This window comes from Labrus mixtus, chromosome 19 (genome assembly GCF_963584025.1).
Source record: "Labrus mixtus chromosome 19, fLabMix1.1, whole genome shotgun sequence".
In the NCBI taxonomy this organism is placed as follows: domain Eukaryota; kingdom Metazoa; phylum Chordata; class Actinopteri; order Labriformes; family Labridae; genus Labrus; species Labrus mixtus.
In genome coordinates, this window is record NC_083630.1 from 11948751 (window position 1) to 11959289 (window position 10539).

The 10539-nt window shown below is 39.0% G+C and overlaps 2 protein-coding genes across 2 annotated transcripts; both read right to left on the bottom strand.

Annotated features, from left to right (window-relative positions):
• Positions 1-1383: 1383 nt before the first annotated feature.
• c8g (complement component 8, gamma polypeptide) lies at positions 1384-6358 on the bottom strand. The gene is made up of 7 exons (XM_061064675.1): positions 5946-6358; positions 4464-4603; positions 3793-3863; positions 3603-3710; positions 3355-3459; positions 2653-2688; positions 1384-1599 (listed from the first exon to the last, which is right to left on the bottom strand). The coding sequence occupies exons 1-7, from the start codon at positions 6126-6128 to the stop codon at positions 1580-1582; spliced, it is 663 nt and encodes a 220-aa protein (XP_060920658.1). The 5' UTR covers positions 6129-6358; the 3' UTR covers positions 1384-1579.
• A 139-nt stretch (positions 6359-6497) lies between these two features.
• On the bottom strand, positions 6498-10067 carry msrb2 (methionine sulfoxide reductase B2). Its single transcript, XM_061064676.1, has 5 exons — positions 9808-10067; positions 9239-9336; positions 8905-8981; positions 7489-7636; positions 6498-7283 (listed from the first exon to the last, which is right to left on the bottom strand). Exons 1-5 carry the CDS (start codon positions 9923-9925, stop codon positions 7152-7154), a joined length of 573 nt encoding a protein of 190 aa, XP_060920659.1. The 5' UTR covers positions 9926-10067; the 3' UTR covers positions 6498-7151.
• Between the last annotated feature and the right edge of the window lie 472 nt (positions 10068-10539).

The window sequence follows — 10539 nt, forward strand, 5'->3', positions numbered from 1 at the left end:
AAATAAGACATGAGAAGCACTTTTAATAAACTACTTTGCATCCATGTCAATGTGCTTATATCAACTCCATGGACATCTAAACTTTAAATAAGACAAAAAGAACTTTCTTCGTCAATTGTAGAGATAAATTGATTTACTTGCAGCATTGCCAGCAGTGAAAATGTTTAGAGCTCATGTAACAACTGCCAGTGTTGCATACAATGATTCAATTGTTTGTTGGACTTTGTCGTTTGTTAGGCTTTAAAATAGATCCATACAACTATTTTCATTATTTTACAGTTTTGTTACAATGTTGTGAGAAAAAAAGCGTCTCTGCAGTTGTATCACTTTAAGGGAAATAAATGTTCTTTGAGTCTTCGCCTTATTGGCCCCTTAAATCACTTTATAGAACAATGTGTACGTTTACATTGAGGCTGATAATGTCCTGGTTGGAATTTCTTAATTTGCAAGAGGACATTGGTGGACACATCAGAGCTCCCTTTGTTAAGAGACAACACGGGCGCTGACTTGCAATCAGCTGGTTATGTAACACACACACACACACACACACACACAGGACAGAGGTGCTGGGTGGAGCTAGGAGCAGCTTTGAGATGCATATCTGGTGACCTGGTTTTGTAACAGAAAACCTCTCAACCCCTTTAGGGCTTGCACATCTGATCTGCATTAACCATGCCCCCCCCTCCCCCATTTGTTCTGACACACACCCCAGATGCACACAGATCTGCTGATTTGACAGTTTTTATCCAAAAAATAAGTGACTGGCAGCAACATTACACATTCTTATGACTTCAGGATGACACTGAACTGTGACAGTTTTTGTCCTTCATGTTCAAACATACAATGAGTTCTCACTGAATCACCCTGTTGGGTTCCAGTTTAAGTTGAACTGAATGCTGCTGTGTACCAGTGAAAACCTGACCTTCATGGTTTTTCATGTGAAAATGAACCTTTACACAACACTGCATGGAACAAATATGTGTATTCCTTCCCCTTATTACAGTATGCAGTTTAATACTAGAGAAACATAATAACATGAAGTAACTTCTCTGGACTCTCTGGACGGCAAGTCAATGAGTTCATCAGTTTAGAGCAGACATTTGCAAACTCCATATCGGTGCAATTTATGTAATGTGTGTGCAGCAGATTTTTGACAGTTCGATTGACATTACTGCATGTGATGGCTCACAAAATTAAAAAGTTCTTATTAAGAGAGTAAAATGTTTCAACTGAGAAGAAATGTAATTCAAATTTAATGTGAATACAAAAACCTCTACTGTTTAAAGTGTGGACAATATTTTACTTCCTTTATATTGTTTTCTATTTAAAAATCCCATCAACAATAGAAAATGCATTTTGTTGTAAACAAGAAAGAAACTGTGATGACGGTTTTAGATATTTATTTTAGTAAAAAGCTTCCATCGGAAAACTAAAACTGAGGAATGCAATCCCTTTTGAGATAAAAGGTCTGATGCAGTCATGCAACATTTTTCATGATTTTAAAAATGATTCCATCTTCAGATTAGACATTTGAAACTGCCCAGCCTGCAGGATCCGTCTGCTGCACAGCTCTGCCTCCTCAGCATGTTGGGACACAATCTGTAAATCAAAGAGTCAGGGGTTTAATTGCATAGGCTGCTGTTTTCATTTTGAGATTGGATAACATGTTGTTGACCGCGTTTAAATAACGACTGTTACACAAGTTGAATCCAACACATGCGCAGCCTGCAGGAGCAAACGTGAAAGGTATTTGGAAAGGTCACAACAGGTCATTTGTTTCCTTTTAGAGTCTCCCTCTCTTTCTCTTTCTCTTTCTCTAACTTTTTTTCTCTCTTTCTCTTGGAACTGGTTTCTGTATCACCACGGAATCTACGCTGTCTGTCATGCAGGGATTTCCACAAATTCTGTCCCCAAATCATACTCTTAAAACCTGGAATTGAACAAGCCAAAATGTACATGAATTACACATGTTTAAAAAGAAAGATAGTTTCTTAACAGAATCATCTTGACTGTATTCATTTATCTTTTTAATACTAAGAGTTTGTAGTTGAAATCCCTTATCTCAGAGACAGTCGTCTTATCGTCGTCTGCCTCTTTGCCTTCAAATAAGTCCACAGCTTAATCAAAAATTTGACTGCATGATGAATGCAAAACATTACAAAGTAGCAGAGCAGAAAAAAAAATACATGTTTCCTCTTATGGTAAATGATGAATGTGAAATAAAAAGCCCAGGGCTCAGCCATTCTGCGTCAGTTCAGGGGAAACAGTGAGGAATGTGGAAAGCAGGGAAGTATTAAAACTTCTAACAGTTACACTGAGCAGGAAAGACGGTCATGAAATAAATCGGGAGCTCTATTACAGAGCATGGGCCGGGTTCTGAATGTACTGCAGTGTGTAATGACCAGTGAAAACATCAGCTGTTACTATACATTAAACCAGCAGGCAGCACAGAGGGTTAAATAACTCACGCCTATTTTATACATACTACAGTTTCCAGAAAACTCTTCTTGTTTAAGTCACACTTTTTTCTCATGGCCTCATGTCACACGGATTGAACAAAAAGACAGATTTGTTACCTTTTTTATGCCAGTATTATTATTTTTTCTATCTATTACATAATTGTGGCTTCCTACTGTTTTATTCTAAACTTACTGATTGTATGGTCCTGGTCCACCTCGCCACAGTGACCTGGGAAAGACGAAGAAAATAACACGGTTATTTCTAAGACAGGAGGCAGATACTTCCTGACTGTCGTGGTTTGTTGTTGTTTAGTTTTATAATGTGTTGATATTGTGTTTAGAATTCCTTTAGTGTTTCCTGTTTTATTTTGTCATGTCTTATCGTCGTGTTTCTCTATGTCCTGTGTGTATTGTTACTGTTACATTCTTGGGTTCTCTGTGTGTCTTTAGTGTTTCCTGTTTTATTTTGTAGTTCTCATCCCCAGTGTTTCTTGTCTTGTCCTACTTCCTCCCTTTGTCTGGTTTCCCTCCATTTTGATAGCCCTAAATGTCTTCACCTGTGTCGTTAGTCTCCCCTGTGTGTGATTACCCCTTTAAGTCTCAGTGTTCCTTCCTTCTTGTTGTCATTTGGACTTTGTTTTATCCTTTAAAAGAGGTAAGCTTTGTTTTTGCCTTTTGGTTTAAAATAAATCTTTTGTTTTGTTCTGCAATAGGGTCCCGTTCCTTGTTTTCCCACAAACGTCCCTTATATCAATGAAAGTCTGATCGAGTGATGAGAAATCACTGAGCATCGATGCCGTTTTTATTTCATTCTGAAAAGAAGCACAAGCTGTTCTAGTCTACAATCATCCTGCTATTACGGATCATGTTCTCTTTCAGGTGTGCGTGGACGTACTGTAAGTGGGGAAGGGGAAGAGGTAAGCCAGACCCAGATTTTGTTTTTCAGCAAGCTGCTCAAACTTGCCCAACATCGGCTCCGACAGATCATCCACAGACCTTCCTGCATGCAGAGCACAAATCAAACATTAGACAATCAGAACTGCATATTCTATACATGCAGTGCAGCAAAGCATGACGAGCAGCACGGCCTTGCTTTGAGATCTGAAACACCAAAAAATGGGTCGAAGGAACAAAGGAACCCACCGTAGAGTTTCATGGTGATTTTGCCACGTTTCTGGTAGAACATGATGGCGTAGTTGTCGTAGTCACTCTCCCCGATCACGATGTCAATATTGAGCTCAGGCCGAGATCCTGGTGGACACAGTAAAGAGCACTGTCACACAAAGGGATTCTACACACAATGCATCAAATATAATAAAAGAGAGGCATTGACCTTTAAGTGTCAGCTTGCCAGGGGTTGGGGAGATATTGTAGACTTGTAAAATCTCCCAACACTGGTGATTACTGACGAGAGAGAAAGTTTGTGTCAGATAATCATTCAATAAAAAACAGGCATCATAGTTATTGTACTTATTTAGCACTATTCCCTGTAGGAGGAAAGGAAAGGACATGTTGGCCTTTTTGTGTTCACAGTGTCTATAAAGAATTTAAAAATGTTGATTGTTATTTATTTTTTATATTCAGTGTTTCACAATCTAACCAGATGTTTCCTCAGATTTAGTGTTGCTCAAGAAAGAACCAGCAAGATTGCTTCATTAGCATGGGCCAAACAGCATTAGTGACCTTCAAATCACAACAGATATTATTGGAATGTCCTACAAACAACAGCCACATTTTTAAAATTTTAAATTGTGCAATATATACCCTTTGTTTTGGCAAAAGTTAGGTCACCATAACCCGAGAGTGTTTTTGTAATAAACTAATGGATCATATCGTCCTCGAGGAAACACAAACACCAAACACATGTGGTTGAGGAATTAGGCAAAAGCATGAAAATAATAAATGGTGGCCTAATGGCCCCATCTGCTGATAAATGAAGGTACTGAAGAATTGCTTTATAGTGAGAGGCCGTTAAATCTCCACGCATACTTCAGTTGTACTTACTGACGTGTTTTGGTGCTGACAGACAACGTTTGGTCAGAGTTAGGTGTGAGGGTCATTACTGTAGGCTCCACTCTGGTGCCGTGATTTATCAGGAAAGAGCATTTGGACGCAGTGTTAAGCAGGTACCATCTTCCTGCCATCTGCAACACAGGTGAGCAGAAAAATGGATGAAGAAATCCATAAGATCTCCAAAGCTGTCAGAAATGGTCAGTTTCTCTCTTTATGACAGAAAGATTTTACCGTTGATTGATTTCTTTACAGAGTCTATTAGCCTTCTCTACATACGATTGGCCCGATACCAAACCAAATAAACTCAAATTGAAAATATGAGTGAAGAGCGTAATCTATCTGATGATTAAAAAAAAAAAAAAAAAACATCTGCTTCAAACATCCTGCTCTGTTGTGTCCAAATACTATTTCACCAAAAATGCCCCTGTTGCTTAAAACATCATATTGACACAATTACACAAGCATGTCCACATACCCAGCCCCCACACTAATCCATTACCAAGCACACTTACATGTTTGTATGTTTTAGGCTCTGGTCAAATATATTGGCTGAAACAAGTATCTCCTGCGCAAATGATAAAGGTTCCATTCAAATCTACTTTGGATATTCTACTTTCCAATGTTAAAGATGTATGTGTCTTTGTCTTGCGTCGTAATTTGGTTTACTCTCTTATCTGCCAGATTCTGCTCTATTCTATAAAAGAGCTGCTCTTAATGTATTGGTGTTTTTCTCTGTGTAAGACTGTGAAGATTCTACTGGATGTTTGTCCCAGTGGTTATGAGCTAATGATAACTGAGTGGAGCTCGTACTTCTCTGCTTCTCGGCAGAAGAGCTGGATGGAAAGATCAAATATTTTAAGCCACAATTTACAAATTCTAACATTTTATTTTCAGTGTATTTAATGTTCCTAAATACATCCACACCCATGTTGAAACTCCTTGATGGTATTATGTTTTTCCTCTTTTAATAATCAGGGATTTTTTTTCAAAGCTAATGACTTGAGTTTTATTTCATTTTAACTTTCTTTCTACATCTGATGCTGTATCCTCTGTTATTCAACTCTAGAGTGTTAAGGGGAAAAAAACTGCTGCATTAGTCAATGCATGGTGAACATACTGAATGGTACAAACATGATGGCAGCAATTAAATGAGAAACACAATCAATCTGTCAGTATTTTTAATAGATCAATTCTTTTTTTTAGTGAAACTTTTCCATCAATATTGTCCAGTGTTTTGTCACGATTCATTTTAAATAGAAGTTATAATAGTCATCTTGTACTACACCCTATATAATCCAGAAAGGCTACCTGTCAAATTCTGGCTTGATTTTAAGGTACCAAGCAAAAACTTTGAACGACAAGACTCTCAAAATTAGCAGTAGTATAAAAAAAAAAGTCATTGATATATGACAAAGATAATACACAACCAACGACACAGACGTAGTGTCATGTGTATGATCTCCAGTGTCTTACCCGCTGTATGTCTATGTTCTGTGCAGGTGGGGCCAGGTCAATAGGATCAACCTTTGGCTTCTTCGGAGGTCGTCTTTGGGGTCGTGGTCGACTTACAGCCCCCCCTACCGCCTCCGTGGAACCCCACAAACATACACACATCAACCCCACCACCGCCAGCATCCAGCGCCACACTCCAACCATCGTATCACTCCTCACAATAAAACCTCCAAGGGTCAGTGTTTCTCCTTTAGGACTCCGCAGGTACCTGGTTCTTACTGGTTTCTTTTTTCTAAACTACTGGTTCTTGTTGTTCTCTGTTTCTGTCTGTAGTCTATGTTTTCCAATCTGATCCACTCCACTTTAAACAGGCACAGATAAAGCACATACACTAAAGAGGAGCAGGAGACAAACATTGGGAAACAGGGGATGGCCTGTTTGGTTAAATATTGACTTGGTTTACTGGCACTGATGAGGCCATACTGCATTTCTGCTGTATGCCGTAAAATGTCAGTAAGTGTTGACCTGATTATCCTAATGAACTTCACTATGAGCAAATAAATCATTAAAAGATTCAGAAAGCAAACAAAGTATACATTTATTGGCAAATTACCAGACAAATCAATTTGATCTATAAATGTGACATCAGACAGATAAACCTGAACACAAGCAAAACTTCCTGTGTTTTGAAATCTTCACAGAAAACAGGTATTCTTAGTTCAGGCCTTGTGCACTTTGATATGTAGTGTGTTCTTTAACATTATGGGTTTAGACACTATTCCACATTGTTTCAAACTACAAAACGGTGACAAACGTAATTTACTATTTATACATTTTTTATCAACAAAATCATAAATCAATTCTAAAAAATCTATCTTTGTTTGAAAGTGTGTTTTTATTAGGTGGTTGAGCTTAGTGAAAAGGCTGATGGTTGACAGATTGAGTTAGTATAAGTGTATCTGAAATGCAATGTCTGCAGATTATTACCTGAACCCCAGTGCATGTATAAACCTTCTGAACAAGAGACTGAGCTGAATTCAGTCAATCATACCACAGGAAGTTAATTCCCTTCTAAACCCATACTATCAAAACCTTTGTTATAAACATATAATATAATTAAAAACCATGAAACACCTTCATTTGGCCTCCTAAAAGGGACCGGTCTGCATTAAAACATGGAGCAAGTGTTTTGTGTTCAGGGGTTTCAAAATGTCCATGCACGCAATCTCAGTTTTCCTCTGGCAAGTCGGGCTTGAGGTTTTCTCTGGGTTTAAATGTGAGGGCTACGCTGTTGATACAGAACCGCTGACCTGTGGGGTCTGGCCCATCTTCAAACACATGACCCAGGTGGGCATCACACTGCATCAAACAAACACAGAAGCACAAAAGTTGTAGGTGAATTATGAAGTTTACCTCTGTTTGTTTATTTTAAAGAAAATGTAGCAGGAAATACTGAATGCAAAGTTCAAATATTATAACGATGCAGTCGACATTTCTATATTCACTGGAAAAGCTACACTAAGCAAACATGAACTTTGTCCTCGAAGCTTAGAACACAACTCACAGTTTTACAAAGGACCTCTGTACCCGCAGTTCCCAGGCTGTTGTCGGGGCGACGAATGATGGAGGCGTGGCTTTCATCCCTCTCCCATGTCCCATGAGCCTCTTTGAATGCAGGCCAGCCTGTCCCAGAGTTGTACTTAGCTTCTGAACTATAAGAATGAAAATGTCCTACATTACTATCAGTTCAGTCAGGACCACTTTGTCAAGGAAAATGACTTCGTTGCAATTATTTATATTTGGTGGTATGGCTCTGTTCTGGGACCTCCCTGCCCTTCCATGTGCTTATGTCAGCAAACGTAGGCAGGCTATAGCAGTTTAAATAAGGCAGCATAAGTACTATTTAGCAAAAAAGGATGCTTTATTTTTATTTTTTATATTTTACATTTTAAAATTCTGTTTTATATATTGTAATACAGTGGTTCTCAAACTATGGTACGCGTACCACCAGTGGTACGTGGGCTCCCTGTGGTGGTACGCAGAGAAATCTCCACAATATAAAAAACAAACCCATTCAGCATAAAACGTCAATTTTTTTTTTTGTCGTACTCTTATCTATCTAATCTAGTTTTTGCAACAAACAACTTTAATCTGCTCAATTTATGCTCGCACACAGACATAAACAACAACAGGAGTACGCCTCGCGTTTTGAAAAGTTCCACTCGATATTCCGTTATAGTTCAGTACTGAAACAACAGCAAGCAGCTGTAGGCCTACATTAACAGAATATCAGATAATAAAGCGACAGAGACTTATAATAAAGCGGCACCTGCACCCTCACGCGCTCTCACTCTCTCAGGCACGCAGCAATTTTATGAATAAATGAAAAATTAAATGAGAACAGGTCGGCAATATACTTGGGCCCAGGTATCGTGTTTGTGTGGGAAACACTGGAGACTAAATATTTCCAAACAGGTTGTTGGTATAAAGTTGTCATTTTTATTGTGCTGCACTTTTGTGTGTGCAAGTTCTAGCGCTAGCCCTTAGTCGGCCTACAGTGTGGCTGCCAGCAGTCAATAATAAATAAGCTATAATTGCTAGTTCTGCTTTATTTTCTTGTTAATTGTTTAGCACCAATACACCAAGTCAAATTCCTTGTATATGTAAATGTACTTGGCAATAAACCCCGATTCTGATTCTGATACTGATTCTGATAAAGCAAATCAGCTGGCCATCAGCTGATGCGGCTTGTGAGATCAGCTGTTACCGAAACTCAATAGTAGAGTGTAATATTTTATGTATTTTCAACAATTTACCACATTGGACTATCCTTGGGCTGTTTGCTACGGACCTTGGCTTTTAGCTTCCATTTAACATCATTTGTAGTAAAAAAAACAGACAATAATAGTATTTTTCTAAAAAGACTTTACTTGTCATGCCATACAAAACATTGAGAACTATTCCTTTTCTGCTATTTTACCTGAAAATAGGAGAATCACAGCAGACACAGTGGTACATCCCCACCTCAGAATGGTTCAGGTAGATCCCACTAAAGGGCTAAGGGCACACACAAAAACACATGACTAGAAGTAGAAACACAGGAGCAATATTAAACATTTAAGAATAATTTGATCATTGTATTCGTTTAGTTTCCTTAAGCTAAGCTGTAACTGTATCTGGACTGGTTGACCCTGACTCAGGTTAACAATACAGTGCAAAGTCCATGTTTGCTGGTTTTATGAGACAATATGTGGGTCAGACTGAGATAACTTCACTGTATGTGTGTGCGCATATAGATGGTATACAATACTCACCTCCTCTGTGCCCTTCTCTCTGGTGACTACATACTGTTCTGGGGTCAGTTTCTTTTGCCAGTCTGTAGTCTCATTGTAACGGGTGAGAGACAGCAGACCTGCAGAGCAGAGGTGACAATGATGAAGCCAGAAGTCTTGATATTAATATAACATACTGGAAATACTTTAAAATCCATAGTCCGCATAGAACGTTTAGTCTGTATACCATAATACAAACAAGTTTATACAGTACTATAATTCATAAACATAACAGCCATAATGCTTCCTTATTTGTCTCCTATAGAAACTTTTTTTTTTGAGAGTTATAGTTTTATAACTCTCAAAGGTAGTCCTTGATAATCAAACGGAAGCACCTTTTCTGTTTTTAACCACAGAAACAAGCAATAACTTAACTTGTAGCTGATTGTTTCTTTTTCTTAGTGCTTTCCAACAAGTCTCAATATTCAACCTCACGACAGAAATGCAGCATGGTGCACCTGCAGGAGTGAAGCTCGAACTACAACATGAGGTTCTGTAGCTGTGCTAGAAGTTACAGATTGAAGGCTGAGAATAAAATAGGTCCCAAATACCTTGAGATGTGCATACAGGGCGGAAGAATACCGGGGTCCTCCTCGGTAGCACCCGGGATCTAGCTGTAGCCCTATGCGAAACAGCTGTGAAGAGACGACGGGCGGCGAAGCGGGACATGTTTGCTGCTGCAGAGTCAAGTGTGTCTGAAGTCAAGTGCACAGTGCACAGTGCACACACATCACAGGAAGCTAAGTGCTGCTGGCTGCGTCGGATTGTTCACGCCGCAGCAGGTTCGCGCTGGTCCTCCCTCGGCTGATGCAGGCTTGATGACCCGGTCAAAAATCTCCTCCTCCAGATATGCAGTTCAAAGTCGACTGGACTCCCTGGCTCTTTATTGCTAGACAATGTGCAAAGAGCACCATGCTGTGTGGCAGCTTTACGGATAGAAAAAGGGCTTTATTGGAGGAAATGGTGAAGATTATTTTGACGAGTTATTTTGTTTATTAATCAAAAACAGTCTCGGAGCAGGGTGATCATCAAGAGAATGTATGATATGGATAGTTCAAATTACAGTGATTAAGCCTATAGGAACTATCTGGGGCCGAATAGTATATTTCCCATGCAAAATAAACGATCCGATAGTCGAACAAATTACATTAGTTTCAAATGATCTGACCTCAGCTGAAGTTAAGGGTAAACAACCATCTGCTTGAGTTTTACTGTGGTTTTGCATGGCTTTAGTTACAACATTGTGAAGCCTCTTTTGGTGGGGAAAAAATGGTTAAGTGCAA